Here is an 18,710-nt window from a genome sequence, read left to right as displayed (position 1 = left end):
GGTCTATAGACACTAACAACTTTACTCAATTTATTATTACGTTTTATTAAAATTAAAAAGTAATCATACATCTTTTATTAAAAAAATGATAGAACATGTTTAAAATAAAGATGTAATTTTCTAATTGATCAGTTTTAAGTAAAAATTTAAATAACGTTTATCGCGTCATAGCGGAATAACTAAAAAAACAGCGTTGTGTTCATATTATATCGCTATAGTGCCGATAGTATTATAGCTTTTATATATGGTCTGAAAACGGTATAGCGTGCTATTTAAAACCTTTGTTTTAAAAGTTAATGATGCATTTTCTTATCTGTAATGTACGCACAAGCATATACCTAAATAGGGACGGAGCAAAACTTATAAAATATGGAGGTGAAAAACACATTGGAAGTTAATCATATATAGGTATGTTTGGATGTGTCAAAAATATGAGCTATTCTATAATAGAGGCTATTTGGAATAGCAATGTACATCCAAACAATATTTTTGCTATTCGAAATAGCTATAATAGCTGTTATTATATATTCCTTGCAGTTAGAATAGCTACTATTCGAAAAGTGTAAAGAGAGAGGCAAAAATGCTTACTTCTCGGATTTCCGCCAATAGTTCTGAAATAATAAAATTGACATCACTTCTATTATCTCCACGACGTGACAATTCGTTTGAGACCCTACTTGCCTATCTTTCTTCTTAAATAGCACATTGTTAACACTATTCTTTATCAGACACAACTATTCACTATTACAAATGTACAATCCAAACAATATTTTTACTAATCCGAATAACATTAATTTCACACTAATCAAAAATCACTATTTTTTTCTCTATTCTTATTCACTATTCTAGCTTCCATCCAAACATACTCAATAAAAATTTTCATGCTAAGTATGAGTGTCAATTTTACAGTACTTATAGCAAAAAAAATGACCATATGCTCAATGTAGATCCACCTCTGTGCTTAAATGTCACTATGTAGGTATCACAAGTAGAAAAATAGATCATTTGTTATTTGACCAATTAGTTAGAATACGAAACATTTTTCATACACCAAGCACATTTTTTTTTAATAAATAATAAAATTGATAATTCGTAAATTTTAAAAAATCAATGTAAAAGTCAATAATTAGAAAAATTTGTGAGTTTTTTAAATTGATAAAGATAAATATGATATTATGAATTTTAGTAGTAAAAAAACGTAATTTTAAAATTTGAGGATATACATGGAATTCCCACTACTTATTATCGTCCTATTTCGAATAACAAATTATATTTCAATTATATCAGTTCATAATTTCATATCATAATCGCGACCTGGCCAAAATGTTCCCGCAGCCACTTGTAAGTTGTAATTACTATCCGTTACACTCTGGACTTCATCGTCGTCGCCACAGAATATCCTGGAGAAAATTCTAAGAAAATCCGGAAATTTGAAGGGTCGTCGGCTAACTAAACGGAGTTTACTAGGAGAGTCTGGATCCTCTGCAGTAACTTAAATTTTACTATTATATCTGAACCGTTTAATCAGAATCTAGTCAATATGGTCCTACGTGGAATGCACGGTATCCTTCAATACTCGTGCATATTCTGATCGGACGGTCCATATCCAAACACAAAATTTGAGTTACTTTAGAGGGAATTCGAATTCAGCTACACGGGATTACCAGTACCGAAATTTTTATTAATAGAAAATATATTAAATAAATATAAGAATGCTTTTGCGTTTTATCAAGATATAGGAAAACTGTTATGGTTTATCACGGTCTCTGGCCGTTATGGCTTATTACGGCCAAAGTTAGCACTTAATTAACAAGATTAACCATTCTAACTGAATCATAAAAAAATGGAAAAAAAAAAACTGTCCGTGATAGATTGGAACGGCCAAGAGGAAAAAAAAAAAATCTGTCTGTGATGAACAGTAACGGCCAGGCGAGAAAATAAATATATTTTTTTTTTCACCTCTGACCGTAATGGGCTATCACGGTCAGCCATTTTTTTTTCTTGCCTCTGACCGTGATAGATAATAATGGCCAATTTTTTTTTTCAATTTTTTTCTTGCACAGTTCAGTTAGAATGAATGATAATTAATTAAGTATTAATGCTAGCCGACTAGCCGTGATAAGGCCAGAGCCCGTCATAAACCATAACGGTTTTCTGTATCTCGATAAAACGCAAAAGTTCTCTGGTCTCGATATTTATTTAATATATTTTCTATTAATAAAAATTTCGGGTTACCAGTATACGAGAGATTACTTTCTAACCCAACCTTCTCTCGTTCGGTCGTTGTCGGAATCGCACGAGCCATGGCCAACGCTGGAGGTGATAAGGTCTCCGACGAACTTCACCTGAAAGACGATTACTCCACCTCTCTTTTCCAGTGCTGCGTCTGCCTGTGAGTATTTTTCGCTTACCCGATCCATTCCGCTCTTCAATTCTTGGAATTCGGGGGTAGTTATTCTTATATTCAAACCTAGCAATTATTCGGGAAGATTAGGTGAAATTATTCGCTGATTGAGCTTATGGATCGATCTAATATTGAAAGTACACGATACAGTATTTGTTAATCCCACTGAATGACATGATTTTGCTAAAATTTCACAGGAGCTGTATATACCAAAAGATATTGTTAATTAGTAAATGAGGTTTTTGTTTAACAATAGATCATCTTTATTTACTTTGGAACAGACTAATCAGTATCTATTTTTTTTTTCAACAGGGATCTACTGTACAAACCGATTGTTCTTCGTAAGATCACAACACAATCACCAGACCTTAAAAAGTTTTTATTATTTTTCCTTCTTTTCTCTGATGTCTTTTTATCGCAGCTTGTGGCCACACATCATGCTTTTGGTGTGTTCACTACGCAATGCAAAGTTTACAGGAATCACACTGTGCTGTATGCCGGCAACCTTATTACCATTTCCCTAGCATATGTCAGCTTCTCCATCTCTTGCTTTTAAAGCTTGAACCGGTGGCATCCATGCGGAGGGATAGGGAGGTGATGGGTTAGTGTACTGATCCTGTTCTACATGTTATACCTTGTGAATTATTGTTTTGTTTCTGGGGATTGGACAATAACTGTTCTTGTTTCTTTTTTCTTTCAAACAATATCTCAAAAGAGGAAGAAAAAAATCGTCGCATACAATCCCCTCAATTTGTTGGTCAGGTCGCACTTCCAAACTCTGGTATGAAAGAAAACTGTTATTATTAGAATTTTCATGTTTTAATGATCAGATCCCTGGACTGATAACTTTGTTATTAATTTAAGAGACCGAAAATTCAAGTTCTACCGATGAAGGAATCACTAGTACCGATCTACAACAAATAACAGAAAATGGCTCGGCGCATGGATTATCAAAGAAAATTACTTTGGATGACGCACTGTGTTGTTTGTGCAACGAACTCCTATACCTCCCCTCAGTTCTGAACTGTGGCCATGGTGAGTGTTATATGCACCTTTTATTTTAGTCTTGCCTTTTGCAAGAAATACCTTCAGCTGTCGTACATGGCCATATCAGATTGCACCCCCTGAAAGATACTAACTCATCCTTTGTAAAGATGTCAAATGCACCATATGTCTGTGTCTTTTTTTTGTTACATCCACTAAATTACAGTTTCTTGTTGTTACCGTGAGTTATTTTTCCCCCTAAAATTTGATCTGTGCTGGTAGGATAATATACTATAAGCCTCTTGTTTGGTTTACTGAAACTAAGAATTACGGCATTTTAATTAATATAGTAACTTCCCAATTGAGCAGTGTATTGTGAAGCTTGTATGGCAAGCATGGCTGGAGAAAAGATGGAGTGTAAGGTGTGTGGGGTCCTGCATCCAGGACAATTCCCAAATGTTTGCCTTGACCTGGATCACTTCTTGGAGGAGACCTTTCCGGAAGAGTATGCTTCTAGAAGGCAGACAGCATTAGTCAAGAAATCCCAGCACCAAAACGGTGACACATCATTGTCTGGTAAGACATGATACTGTCCTTTCCCCAGGTTTATGGGATAAATAATAAGTACTATTCTCTTAAATAAGATATCATGAATTGCTGTGTTGGAAACATAACATGTAGCAACAGTTACCAATTTACTGTTCGGATAGTGGCACGGTATAGTCATGAATTGCACACCTATATGGGTAGACTTGACATGAATTGCTTGCTTGCATGCTGGGTCTCTGATTTTTGCTGCTGTATTAATTTGGTCATACTCATCCCCAATTGCGGTATTATCCTCATGGCTTATTCATATGTTTAACTACCTAAGTTTAACTGAAACTTTAAATTTTGGTAGAACTGGTAATTTGATAAGATGTCCACTTTTAAGTAAAGCATCGGAAGAAGCGCGAACAATTTTAACATCTCAAATTATTTTCTTGGACAATGCAAAGGCTTTTTTCTTTTTATAAACTAGACTGCAATTTGTGACATCATATTTTTAACTAGACAATACAAAAATTATCCAATGTTTGTCATATACATCATTAGTTGCATGATATGTTTCCAATACAACAATTTGTGATGTCTTATTTTTGTAAACTAGATACAAATGTCTTTTTTTTTCTTTTGGTAAACTAGACAACTAATGCCTTATGTCTATAATTCTAAATGCTATCTGCATGATATTAAACTTGATTCCACTTATGGTCTCTACTAGCAGCTCAAGGAGATGGTACATCTAAGAAGAAAGTTGATGCGAGTAGATTTCTAGATGAAGATAGATACAATATTCACTTTGGAGTTGGCTGTGACAATTGTGGGGTATGTCTAATAATCTCATGAACTAGAAATTTGTTACATTTTGGGACAAAAGTTACTATTGGCTGGAAGAATTCCACCAGTTATCACCTATTTTTGGAGCAAGATTACCAATATTGGTCTAGCATTCCAATTTGACCGTCGTACCTCTTTCTCGCCCAATATTTTGAATATTTTAGTATCATTTGGTACTTAACACAGTGGTGATTTAGCATTAAAGGCTCCAATAGCTACAATATCAAAATAGAAGTTGCAATATCAGCTGTGATTTAGCAGTATTTGGATGACATGACATGATTGTAAGCTGTTTGGCAATTGTTTTGAAATTCGTTTGTTGCATACATTATTATAACCAATAGTGTTCTTCTCTTCCCAATCCAGTTGTATCCGATTAAAGGAAAGAGGTACAAATGCATGGATTGCAAAGAGGAAATTGGTTTCGACCTCTGTGAGTCATGCTACAGCACAAAGTCAAAGTTGCCGGGCCGGTTCAACCAGCAGCACACATCTGACCACAGGTTCGAGCTAGACAACTCACATCTATTGTCCCGATTTCTTATCCAAACAGCAGCAGCCAGAAACTTTGAAGAAGAATTCGACGAGGAAGAAAATGCAGATGAAGGTGACGGTAATGAAGGAAACCGTAATCAATTTGAAGATATTTAAGAAACATAATGTACATGTCAAGTTCAAACCTTTTTTATTTGGGTTTGACAGTCATCTGCTCTTGTTCATATCTAGAATATTGAATTGGTTTCAATACATTTGCTTGGTTTTCATCAGATAAGAACTTTACATTTGATTTGAATGTGCCCGTTTTGATGATTTAATGTGATAAGTTTACTTGCATGACCCCGGGTTGATACATGGTTTGTTGAGCCCGAGAAATAAATTGCACAGAAACGCCAGCTTGTTGGAAATCAATGGGCCTTGTTTACAAACCTGGAGCCCATTGGTTTCCTTCTTTTCTAGTAGGAATGTACATTTTTGGAAAGGTTGGGGTTTTGTTCTAGAGGTGATAATGTATTATTCAAAGCTGGATCTGAACCGTCCGATTCTATATTGAAATTTGCATGAACGATGTAGTTTCATGGAACCATTTAAATTTAGTGAGTTTTAAATCCATTCGCATGAATCACAACGTAGATAAATGGTTTATAAAACTTGTCCAAAATCTTTTGGACAAAATTCAATTCCTTTTGAACAACGATTTCTCAAGGATCGAACTTCGAAAAGGAACTCTCCAGTTTATTTTAATCTGGTCAGGATTCATGAACCAACTGATGAACTGGAGTCTGTCTTAAGACAGTACCCAAAAAGAAGACTAAAACTTAATTTTCAACAGCTGAAACGAGATAAAAATTAAATACAAACAAAAAGACAAGATCTCTCCTTGTCTCAACAAACTGGCGATGAGAGAACCAAGGCTAGACATAAATTTAAAGCCAATCAAGCAGCTCCCTGTATCCATAGTTCGAAAACAGGAGACGAGGGATGGGGATTGGATAGGTAAGCTAGGTACTAAGCACTATAGAAAATATTCGCTGAATGTACATTTTTATTTTTTGATTGGAAGCTGAATGTACATTCAAGTCGACAAGCGTGCATGGATATAGGCACAGGCGCACAGCCAATGCATGGAATTGCTCCTTTCTCTGACCCATGCATTACTTCTTTTCCAAAGGGGCCTGGAAAATTTAAACAACAGACCCCTCCCTGGGAATTTCGTGTTTGTCTTCTCTGCAATTTTCCCGATGCAATAGGTCAAAATTAGGCATGGATCTGAATGAATCCCATGGTATCGAACGGTCCCAATTGCATCACTGTAATTGTATGGAACAATTTGAGAGGAGCATGGTACTTGAACAACCAATTAGAAATTTCATAAATTAAATACTTCATGCTCCCTTGTTTACCGCCGATTCACCTTCTTCATTAATTTCCAATACATGATGCATTGATGCTTGACGACTTAATCCAAATTTTATCATCCATTTATCCATATCTCGAATTCTCGATTGCTCCTATCAGATTGAACACTTTACACGTCTTTTTTTTTTATTAAAAGAAGTTACCTATTATCATATGCAGATTTGTATGCTGATGTGATGGAGAAGACATGTTTTTTTTCTCTCTCTCTCTATTTTTTTTTTTTTTTTTTGAGAATGCAAGACTAGTAAACAAAATCAGAAAAAACTGAAATTTATAATAATTACTTCTGAAAAATATTGTCATGGAATAAGAAACACAAAATTTTGCTCAAAATGTACGAATTTTAAAATAGAAAGTTTCAATTTGTTTTTTTTATGTAGCGTGCAGAATTTATCATAATTTATTGCTGGTTGGTGGTAGACTGGTATGGGCATACAAATGAATTTTTCTGTGAAATGGAACAACATCAACAACAGTCTACAGAGCTGCCTGGACTTTGAAGAGTACACGAATTTTGACACATACCAACCGTCAAGATGCAGAATTACCGGTCTATATAGTTTATATGTTAAATAATTTATAATTAATTAAAATTGAAAGTACTTAACAACAAAATGGCAAACAAAAAGTTCCCCGAGAAAACACAATTGGGAGTTTGGATCGATTTTAGGTTCTTAAACTTTGGATCGAGTTTGAGATGGGCTCCACGCGCTCAGAAGGCCCAACGGCCCACGGTGTTGGGTCGCACGTGCGGGGAAGTAGCCGCGCACGAATTTGTCAATTTTGATAAGCAAAACAGAAAATGTTCACGTCTGGCCTTACTTTTGAAAAAAATTACACAAATATATCCCGTTCAACATATTTACAAAATGTGGAGGATTAAAATATCTTATGTGTAGTCATACCTCACATCTTTTTCTTTCTTTTTTAATATCTAAATAGTCAATCCGAGTCGCTTATTCTGATCTTCATATTAAAAAGAGTTGGAAACCATTTTTTTTATTTTCTTTACTATTTTTTATATAGATACAAAATTATTATTTTTTTTTAAATATGGATGATCAAAATACTATGATTTTGTATATATCTATAAAAATAGTAAAAGAATTTAAAAAAAATATAAACTTTGATCTTCAGATACATTTTAATATGGAGATCATACCGAGAAGTTCAAATAAATTGTTTAAACTTCAGAAACGAGAATAAAAACATGAGATATGATTGAAGAATAAAAATATGAGATAAGATTGGAGTATAAAAGAGTGAGGTATTTTAATCTTGCTCTTATAAAAGAAATCAGATCACCTGTTCTCAGGGGTGCAGAAAATTCGTACTTCTAGAATCACTGCTAGATAAAATTAAAGTAACTTTTAACATTTAAATATTTGATCTTGAATCTACTTCAAACTTATCCGACAATAACTCTAGAGCAGAAATGCCCTCCGAGATACAGGAGATTCGGTCTCCTTATAAAAATACTACAGATAAAAATAATTATCTGTGTAATCACGTGAGATCAATATTTCAGGTGGCGGCAGCCACGCACTGGCATATAGTTTATATATAATAAAAACCTTATGAAGCAAGCATAGTTCATCTGTTTATCCTAATTAAATTTTGGCGGGAAACTTCGCCTCGGATTCTGCCTTGACTTTCATGGCACAGAGGCGCAGAACCACAGACTGTCCCACTCGACAAATAAAATATTATATCCTAGGACCTAGGTGACCATTCCTCTCCATTTTTTACCACGGTAACTGTCCAGTCTATCTGATAGGTGTCATTTTTTTTTTACGAAAATGCCACGTGGAATAGAACTAGTGCTAGTTTAGTATGGGATCCGTATCCTCCGAGGTACCTGATTCAACACGACTGGAACGGACGGCCTAGATTTACTCTCAGTCGGTTCTTTCTTGGAATGGCGCGGGGCAGTATTATTTGTGCTTTGAAATTCGTGCCAAGTTAAAAATAACAGTTTTGGGCCATCCGATTCAATTGTGCTCAGTCCGGTAACCTGAGAGGACAGGTTACCGGACTGAGTACAATTGAATCCGACGGTCCAAAATTATTCTTTTTAACTTGGCACGAATCTCAAAGCACAAATAGTATTGCACCCTCAGCCATTATGAGCAAAAATCAGATAAAATTAAATCTGGGCCGTCCTTTTCAATTGTGTTGAGTCAGGTACTTGACAGGATACGGATCCCAGTCTGTGGTATGTGAGTTTAAAATTGAAATCGTAGACTAACTCTTAAGTTTTAATTCCAAAAGTTTGATTAAAATCTGCATGAATGTTAAAAATATTTCGTTAATTTTAATTTGTGTTGTATTGGTCCGAATTTTAATTGGACGGTCTGAATTCATACTTAAATTTTAAGTTATTAATTTTTGAGAATCTGAATTACGAGTTTAAAAGATAATACTCAAATCTATACCGAATTACCGATACAAACATAACTATTTAAAAAAAATATGAAAATTGTATTTAATCAATATTTCCAATAAGTTTTTAAAAAATACATATCCATCGTTAACGTTTTTATCTGTTAGATTTTATTTTCTATTTTTATTTATTATGAACGAAGAGTTCATATTTTCCTATGCTATTTCTCCTCGTTTAAGAAAGAGCGTGTGTTCGTCTTTTTCTTAAAAAAAATTATGCAGTTAATCGCGTTATTTTAATTATGTAATTTTTCAAATTTAAAAAACAAAGATATTTACGTCCAAAATTAACTTGAATGTAAGATTCCTTTACAACATTATAATTTAAAAAAGAAAAAAATAATTTGTTATGAAGACAGATATTATTTATTCAACTATTTAATATTCACAAATAGTCATTTTTTCCAAATTTTTATTTTGTGACTTTGATAATATTATCTTTGCAACTAAAGCAAAAATTGATTCTCAAAATAGATATTATTTTTAAAAAAATAAATTCAAATATCAAATTTAAAAGCACATCCCGGTCCATTTAATCCAATTTCAAATATTTCTGATATAAATCCATGAGTCCTAATTTGCACCAATTTATTTTGTCATCGATTCAGACAACTATTGGCACACGTTGGCATATAAAATTGCACCGATTTTTATGACGAAGGACACCGTCGCATGATATTTGACGGCGCCAGCAGGAGTGCATGACTCAAAAGAAAATTAGAAACCTGTGAAATTTTGCTTCTGTCGGAGTCGGACTGTTTTGCCCAAATAATTAATTACTTTTAGAATGAATTTAATTTTTTATGTTTTTCATGGCTTATTCTGTTTGATCCCAATTTTCGAACGCAGTCCGAATTTCTTTAATTTGTTGCGCAACCTACTAAACTTTATTCAGATTTTCTTTATTCTTTTTTTCTGCGCAACACATTGAAACAAAATTGTACAGTCCAAGAACCTTTGCCCATATCACTGGTCACACAATTTCTCTCTATTTTACCATTCCACAGTATTTAACTATATTATCCGTACAATATACAAAATCAAGACAGCATCGATCACCAATATATATATATCTATCATTTACTTTGCCAAGATAACAATGAAATATTAGACAATAAATTATGTAACAAGCCACCAACTGATATATAAGATGCCAACTGAACAGTTAGAATTATTTAAGGTCACTTGGCTCTATATGTCTATATATATATATATCATGGGTTCAAATCAGAATACAATACTACAATGCAATAATTATAGGCGATATACAAAATGACAAAATTGACCTGAAGAGATAATGCATTGAATCAATTAGTACATTTAACACATACATATCTCATAAGACATGCACCTAAATATTTAATGAATATATATGGACAAGACAAATGTATTTTCACAGTAAAAGGACACCGTAATTTTCAAGAACAAATGTTAAAATTTGATTTACAATTTAATATGCTCTTGCAATGAACTAATTTTGATACTTTTTTTGTGGATAACAAATACAAACATTTGGTTTAGAAAAAAGTTTTAAAACTACTCGTAAGTCGTAACTCTGATTATTATGGAATAATCGGTTTCTCAAACTGCTCATTGAATTTCAATACGGTTTTGAAACTATAATTCGGCACATTAAACAGCTTTTTTTTCAATATATCCTAATCCATTTATTATATCAAACTGTATGATTTATATATCAAATAAAAACATACCAACTCAAGAAAAAAAAAATTAATCATAAATTTAATATAAAAATATTGTTCCGTGGGTTTGGGTACTTGATCTGTGTTAGAAATCATTTCCTCATTGGAAAAGGTACCAACCGAGGTTACCACTTACCAGAATACCAGATGTGCATGTCAATATCTCTGAGCTGATTATCCAACCAGAGTACATTTTCATGCTTGATTCTCTGCTGACACGATGGGGAAACAGTAGGTATAAAAAAATTCAGAGTATTCGGTGTATTGTTCTCTCTTTAATCTTTATTATAAATGCCAATACATGGGACAGGTGCTTGGTGTTGCGATCTACGAAGCATGTCATCCTTTTTATATCCTTGTCAGAGAAATAGTATTTATGTATTTCTTAAAAAAAATATTTGAGATCTTATTTCCAACTATTTGTTCGTGTGTTCTATTTTTTTTGGCAAAACACATCCCACTATTTGTGTGAGTATTTAGAGTGAGGTTATGGTAATATTTGCTTGTAATAATTTTTATCACATGCATGTATCTGCATGCAAAAATGTACATTATTGATGTCTTGACAGGAATTAATTTAATTTTAATCACATGCGTGTATACTATTAGTCAGAACTTCAAAACAGCAATAACGCATGTATTTGTTCAACACGGTGTGAGAAATAATAATTTTGCACTTTTATTGGACATGTGTGCATAATTACATATATAAATGTGCAGTCCACACTAAATAAGGGTGCATAGGTGTTTGAAAGTTCAAAAACTCATACAAAACCTTATAAAAAAAGTCATGAAAATTATAATTAATAAGTAACAATTTTGATGATTGAATATCAAGTATTCCGATTTTAAAAATTCACAAAAGAATGCATGCAAGATCTTATGAAAGTCGTAAAAAGGTAATAATTAATAAGGGATTTTTTTTTATGATTGGATATCAAATATTCTGATTTTAATTTGGCCCGATTTAAAAACTGTAATCTTTTGCATGAAGATCATTGATTTTGTCACTTGATCAAAAATAATTATTGAATAAAACATAATCAGCATGTTTATACTTCATTAATTTATAATAAAGTAGACACTTCCATCAGAGACGAAATCAGAAAATTTGAATAACAGGCTAAACTATAAAATACGCAACATGTAAGAAGACAAAAATAGTGTGATCAATACGACAAATTAAGGCTAATCTATATAAAAACTTTCAAAAACTAAAAATTAAATATATATATATATATATATATATATGTATATATATATATATCCTTATTAAGGAGCTTAATGTCTAGATCCTGCAAGGGTCCTGATTTACTGTTTTTTTTTTTGGAATGATGCTGAGCCGTTGAATTTTCAGATCGCACATAGGTGCCAAAATTCTTACCACTACACTAGAGTTCACATGTGTTATCTTGTAGATAAATATAGTATTTAACTACTTTTCTCTACAAATTTGATTTAGATTATCTCTCCTCCTTATTAAGGAGCTTAATCATTTCTACTACATAATTTGCTCTCGTTGCTGTGCACGGGCACGATTACTAATGTGTGTGTGTGTCTATATATATATATATAGAGAGAGAGAGAGAGAGAGAGAGAGAGAGTATGAAGCTACGCTACTTTGCGAATTAAACGGGCTATTTTAATTTGCGCTCATATCTCTAGTTTCGAAGTCCAAATAGTCAATCCAAACCGTTAGATGTTTAATATATATTAAAATGTGCTTGGAGACCAAATTTTATATTTTTTGGAATTTTTTAATTATTTATTAAGATGGTTTGAAAATTGATGTTTTTTAATGGTGCAGAATTTTAATAAAAACAACAATTTTCAAACCATCTTAATAAATAGTAAAAAAATTCAAAAAATGTAAAATTTGGTCTCTAAGCACATTTTAATATAGATCAAACATTTAATGGTTTGGATCGGCTATTTGGACTTCGAAATTAGATAACGAGTGCGAATTAAAACAGCCTCATTAATTCACGAAGTAGCGTATGTTGAATCATAATCCAACATTGAGCATATATGTGATAAAATTATGAATTGTTTACTGTCATATATGATTGTTACAATTAAAGTGATCTAATATGGATTTAAGATATTAGACAATCTATGTATTCAATAGGATGTGGTCCATAAGTTTGTAGAACAATTTGGGCAAAGATCAAATCATTGATGGACTGATTCTGAGATTTGCAATTAAGAAAACTGCCTTTTTGGAGCCCAGTGCGGGTGGCCCACCCGCACTGGATCTGAGTGCACCCGCACTCAGAACTTAGCCAAATTCTGGGAGCCTTTTGGGAGCCCAGTGCGGGTGAGCCCACCCGCACTCAGGACTTAACCAAATTCTGGGAGGTTTTTGGGAGCCCAGTGCGGGTGGCTCACCCGCACTGGATCTGAGTGCGGATGCACTCAGTACTTAGCCAATTTTTGGGAACTTCAGAACAACGCAGGAAAAAAGTCCGAGCGTATTGCGGACGCACTAAGCTCCAGTGCGGGTGAACACCCGCATTGAGGACTTAGTCAATTTTCTGAAAGTTCTGTTTTGAGTCTAGTGCGGGTGGCTCACCCGCACTGAACCTGAGTGCGAACACACTGCTATTTTTGAGGCTAAGTAAGGCGGTTATCAGGACGCTCCTTTCGACCCAGTGCGGGTGGCTCACCCGCACTGGACCTGAGTGCGGACGCACTCGTATCGCCAGGAGTGTATAACTATATATAGATGGGTCCCCAAAGCACGAGATAACCAATTCAACTCAGAATTCTTAAAAGAGGTTATTCTTAGACAAAATTTTGAGAGCCTTTTCCCTCCTTCCACCATCAAAGAATTGAGAGGAGAAATCCATTAGAAACTTGGAAATGATTTCTCAAGGGCGATCTTGTTACTTTGGAAGACCTAATCTAAGATTCAACCAAAAGGGCGTGAAAGGAAAAGCTTGCAAGTGTCTTGTCTCGCGCTCACGGAGACGGTTGCTTCTCCAACCTAGGGTTTGATATTCCATGGCAAACGACATGGAATCAGGTATTATATTCCGCACTAAAGATTATGTTTTGGGTCTCTTTGGCATATGACGGTCTTAGGTTAAGGTGGAGATTGTTTCTTCTTCCCCGGAGTGTAAGTGTTTGACCCCTAGATAAGATGTAATTGTTTGATTTCTAGATAAGACGTAATTGTTTGACCTTTATGATTCCCAACAGCGTAGCCTTACTCTCTCTCTCTCTCTCTCTATATATATATATCATTAAAAAATTTAAAATTATAAATGACTTAACACCTCTGAACTAAGTATAGATCTGCCCATGTATACAGTGGTTTTATCGGTTAATTTATCATACAACAACTTTTAAAAAAAGCAACAGCTGAATATGTAATAAAGCAAAGAGGCGTAAAATATACTAATTCTATGTTCAACTGGACGCTTAAGATATCGGCAAGCATGGAGTGCCTTTTTCACACATTTTACATGATTTTGAAATTACTCAAAACGATCCCAGAAAATTGAACTAATTTGAAAACATGCATGCAACCTGAATATTAGTATATAACATAAATTTGTTATTTGTTAATAAGTGCTTATTGAGATGGGAGGAAGCCCATAATAGTATAGTACCATGTTTTAATTCTTAACAATTGCATGCATGTCCTAAAAAAAATCTTTAATCAAAAGCAGTACAAAATTATAGATTTTAAGTTTTAAGATTTTGTAACTTGAATCAACAAAATTTTATATTTATTCGAAGATAGATTTTTTAGAAGACAGAACTCGCATGAGCTATGCAACGAGTACAGAAAGAGCATTTAATAGCTCCTAGTTTGGATAAATCACATTTTTTTTAATTAAAATTTATGAACAGTAGTACATTAAAAACGGACGGTTAAGAAAATAATTCTTATTTCATTCGAGATATAATAATTGATAAGAGTTATTTTTTTATCCATGACTTTAGAACATAATTCAAAAGATTTAAAAAAATAAATAAAATAAAACAAATAATCAATCAGTCCATGTAATTCTGACATTAACAATCAACACAAAACTTATGTTCTGAACGTTAACGTCTATTATTTTTATTTTAGAATTATAATATAATTGTGTGGATATTTTTAAGTATATGTTAAATTTATTACAACAAATACTTAAAAAGTGTTTGTCCAAAGAAGCAAAATAGATACTCATACAGATACTCCGTCATAATCCAGCCTCTCCAACAAACAAAACTAACACAACTTCTTCTAAAAGATACAATTGTAATTTAATTTATACAGGGGGGTACTTGATAAACCGCCCACAAAACCCTTTCCCGTACAGACAGAAGTTGTGTTCTAAACATTAATACTTATTATTTTCATTCTAGAATTATACTATAATAATAGATTAATAGGTTGTTACATTTATTATTCAAGTGCCAAACAATTTTGTCCGAATAAGCAAAATAGATACTCCGTCAGAACGGTCAGATTACAGTCTAAAAAGTTCAGCTGTAATTTATCTTATACAGGAGGGGGTATTGATAAAATGGCCACAAAACCCTTCCCCGGTACTAAATACACCCCTAGCCGCCTTTCCTTTTCTTTCCCTCCTAACTCGACCCCTTTTCCCTCCCTTTTAACCCTCCTCACACCTCTCTCTCTCTCTCTACTACTCCATACCCAATCCGATAACCCGCTAACAACCCATGGGAAAGTACACGCGAAAGGGGAAGGTGTCGGGTGAGGTCGTAGCGGTAATGGATCCTCCACTTGGAGTCCGAACCCGCGCCCGAACTCGAACTCTCGCTTTGCAAAAACCCTCCTCCGACTACCTCGAGCTGAGAAACCGTCGACTTGAGAAACCCGCCCCGCCGAGCCCCAAACCCGCTTCGGTCACACCCGGTTTCAAGAAATCAGAGTTTGAGAAAAGAGATAAGTGGGGGAAGGAAGAAGAGGAGGAGTTGGAGGTCTCTTTTATTGGAGAGAACGCTCTCGATGCCGATGCCATTGATAGGTGCGATTCTTTGATTTGCTTTTGCTTTTGTTTCATTCTACAAGCTAGGTTTTTTTTTTTTTTTTTTTTTTTTTTAAAATCTTAGTATTTTTAGGTCTACACTCAGGAATTAGGGTTTAGATATTTACTCTTTTTACCTGATTATAGTTGACTATTTGTTAATTGCTTGTTTTATTTTTTATTTTGAATGTAACATGCAAATTTAACTTGGCTTTAGGGAGGTATAATTCTCAGATTATATAATCATATTTACAGTTGTACTGGTTAAAGAACCCAATATCATTGCAAATTTTGGTTCAATTTGAGTGTCATAATTATTAAAACTATGACTGCAATTTTGGATTTTCATAGCTAGTCTCATGATTGTTTCAATCTCTGCCACTTTAATAATTTGAACCAGAAAAAAAATGACAATTATATATTTAATAAAAAGGTGCTTTCCTGTGCTTGAATTGTTTTTATTTAGGAGGGAAGCATTTAAACAATTTTTAAATCAATTGTAATTCACCTTAGTGGGTTTCAGTATCATTGATGCCTCTCTTCTCTAATGGAAGAGAGAAAGTAAAAAAAAAGAAAAAGCTCCAATTCCCCCTTTTGGTGCTTTAGTTTTTGTATTATCCGCACCATTTTTGGTTCAGTGGTGCTTGTAAGGGGCCCAAAACTCCTTTTCTGTAGCTCTATTATTAAAAAAGGGAACTTTTCTCTTTGCACCTACCAATCCCTCAAAAGAGAAAAGTTTCCTTTATTTGAATATTTTTCACCTATTAAAATGATATCTTTTTCACCCTTCCTTTTTCTTAACTCCCAGGTCTCTATCTATCAGATACCATGCATAAATTCTTCAACAAATTTTTACAAAATTATTGCAAAATTAAATGAACCTTTATTAGGACCACTTACTTTTACTTTTGTGACACTTCACCTACAATTTTCTTATTTTCCCTCCAAATTAGATATGCTGTGAAATATTCACTCACAATTTTTTGTGGCTGTATGGAGTAAGAAATAACTCACTTTGTAATGGAAAACTTGTAAAAATGTGCATAATTGATGGTGCCATTGAAACCTCTGTTAGTCTTCTTAGTATGACATACATAAGTGGTTTGAACTCTTTTTGAACTGCTTGGTGTACAAACACAACATTAAATTGATGCTCAAACAAAATTTGTTCTAAGCTTCAAATATTGTGAGACTTTTAAATTTAGGGGCTAAATTCCGATGTTGAAATAGGCCGTATTTGTGTTTTCCGTGAAATTTAAACTGTGCTAGTTTTCTTTGCACAAATGATAATAATGGCCTTGACTGGTACATACAGCAGAATTAGAAAAGATTCAACATAATAATAATGGCTTTGACTGGTACCAGTTTGTTTTCTTAGTAAAGATCTATACATACAACCAAATAGCATGTACTTTCTCATTTATCTATCTTTTCAAATAAACCAAAATTTTCTTACTTTTTGGTGAGAAAACAAATCTAGAGATACAGAGCTCTACTGGCTTAGTTTTGTCATTACCCCTTGAGACTGCTAATATTTTACCAGGGACCGCTGTTAAATTTTGTTTGTTTTTGAGGGCCCCTGTACATATCTTAGTAGTTGGTACTTACCTCTGTAATGTTGTCTAGGGACTACCTCCTAATTTTAGGGTTTTGATGAAGGTTTGGAATCTGTTGTATATTTCAGTTTATCTTAGTAGAGAATTTGTTTGTTTCTTCAATAAAAAGCTATTTATTTGGTAGCCAGTAAAATGGCACCTTAATTTTATTGTATTTCTGTGAACTACGGTTTATGCTTCTAAAGTTATTTTTATACAACTCTGCCTTTTTTTTCTGAATATATCTTGGTTACCTAAAAAGGAAGATACTATGTGCTGATAACATTTGCATTTGCTCTCTTTATTTTTTGTAGAAGCACAAGGGAGTCAACACCATGCAACTTAATAATGGATTCGGGTGGGAAATGTTGCACACCAGGATCCACAACCCGACCGGTTCCTAACACATACCCCACTAACCGAAACCGCGTACGCGATTCGTTACAGCAAATAATGCCCACTCCAGTTGAAATTGAAGAATTTTTCTCAGTTGCTGAGCAGCACCAACAGCAGAAATTCATGGAGAAGTAATTTTTTTTTTCACACCGTCCTTTCTAGTTTTAAAATTGGCTCCTATGCACATCTATGCTGATTTGGGTTTTTGGGAATTTTTTTAGGTACAATTTTGATCCGGTGAATGAGTGCCCTGTATCTCTACCAGGAGGCCGATACGAATGGGAGAAGTTGGATTGCTAACCAGTAACCGCAGTTATCTTGTTCCGAACTAAGCAGCTGATTTCCTCGGTAGATGTAAAAAAAGTTGTAGGTCTCAGAAAGGGTAGAATGTAATTTAGATTAGGTTAGGGGTGTAGGTTAGTGAAATCAGTTTTAACTTAAAAAAGTGTTGGTGATGCTTGGTAAAATCCATGAGAGATAAAATGCACCAGCTTCATTGTAACTCCATGATTGTACTTCAGATTTTTCAATGCTTAATCTTTTTCAAATATGAAAAATGCTTGATCTTTTTCAAATATTTACCAGAGTTCTTTATGTTGAATCAGTTTGTCAGTGCATGTGTGCTTAACACTAAGAGCGTGTAACCAAAATTAAAAAAAGGAGAATTTTACAAAATACCCTTTTTTTTAAACCAGAGAACAAAATATTCTTCTTTCAAAATTATTAATAAAATGCTCTTGTGAATTCCCAACATTTTCTCTCTTTCTCTACCTCTTCTTTCTTCCTATTTACTTTCTATTTACTCTCATCTTTTGTTTGCTTGTGTAAAATATATAATTGTGATTTTATTTAAGTTTTGAATAACTTTTATTTTTTATGTGTATAAATGATTTAGAATAAA

At 33.6% G+C, this 18,710-nt stretch overlaps 2 protein-coding genes across 5 annotated transcripts; both read left to right on the top strand.

Moving 5' to 3' along the window:
- Positions 1-2,232: 2,232 nt before the first annotated feature.
- On the top strand, positions 2,233-5,558 carry PRT1 (proteolysis 1). 4 transcript variants are annotated; one of them, XM_078317215.1, is made up of 8 exons: positions 2,233-2,392; positions 2,717-2,745; positions 2,826-3,005; positions 3,120-3,185; positions 3,299-3,439; positions 3,758-3,964; positions 4,656-4,756; positions 5,135-5,558. In XM_078317215.1, the coding sequence occupies exons 1-8, from the start codon at positions 2,304-2,306 to the stop codon at positions 5,417-5,419; spliced, it is 1,098 nt and encodes a 365-aa protein (XP_078173341.1). In that variant the 5' UTR covers positions 2,233-2,303; the 3' UTR covers positions 5,420-5,558. The 4 variants fall into 4 exon arrangements, with proteins under 4 accessions (XP_078173341.1, XP_078173340.1, XP_078173339.1 ...); XM_078317214.1 differs by having other exon boundaries at positions 4,653-4,756; XM_078317213.1 differs by having other exon boundaries at positions 3,269-3,439.
- Positions 5,559-15,392: 9,834 nt separating this feature from the next.
- On the top strand, positions 15,393-18,366 carry LOC144567622 (cyclin-dependent kinase inhibitor 4-like). Its single transcript, XM_078317797.1, has 3 exons — positions 15,393-15,818; positions 17,728-17,940; positions 18,031-18,366. The coding sequence occupies exons 1-3, from the start codon at positions 15,511-15,513 to the stop codon at positions 18,107-18,109; spliced, it is 600 nt and encodes a 199-aa protein (XP_078173923.1). The 5' UTR covers positions 15,393-15,510; the 3' UTR covers positions 18,110-18,366.
- Positions 18,367-18,710: the final 344 nt, after the last annotated feature.

Source organism: Carex rostrata, chromosome 16, assembly GCF_964058835.1.
Source record: "Carex rostrata chromosome 16, lpCarRost1.2, whole genome shotgun sequence".
Taxonomy (NCBI): domain Eukaryota; kingdom Viridiplantae; phylum Streptophyta; class Magnoliopsida; order Poales; family Cyperaceae; genus Carex; species Carex rostrata.
The sequence above is the reverse complement of the archived record's forward strand: the minus strand, read 5'-3'. Positions and strand labels throughout refer to the sequence as shown.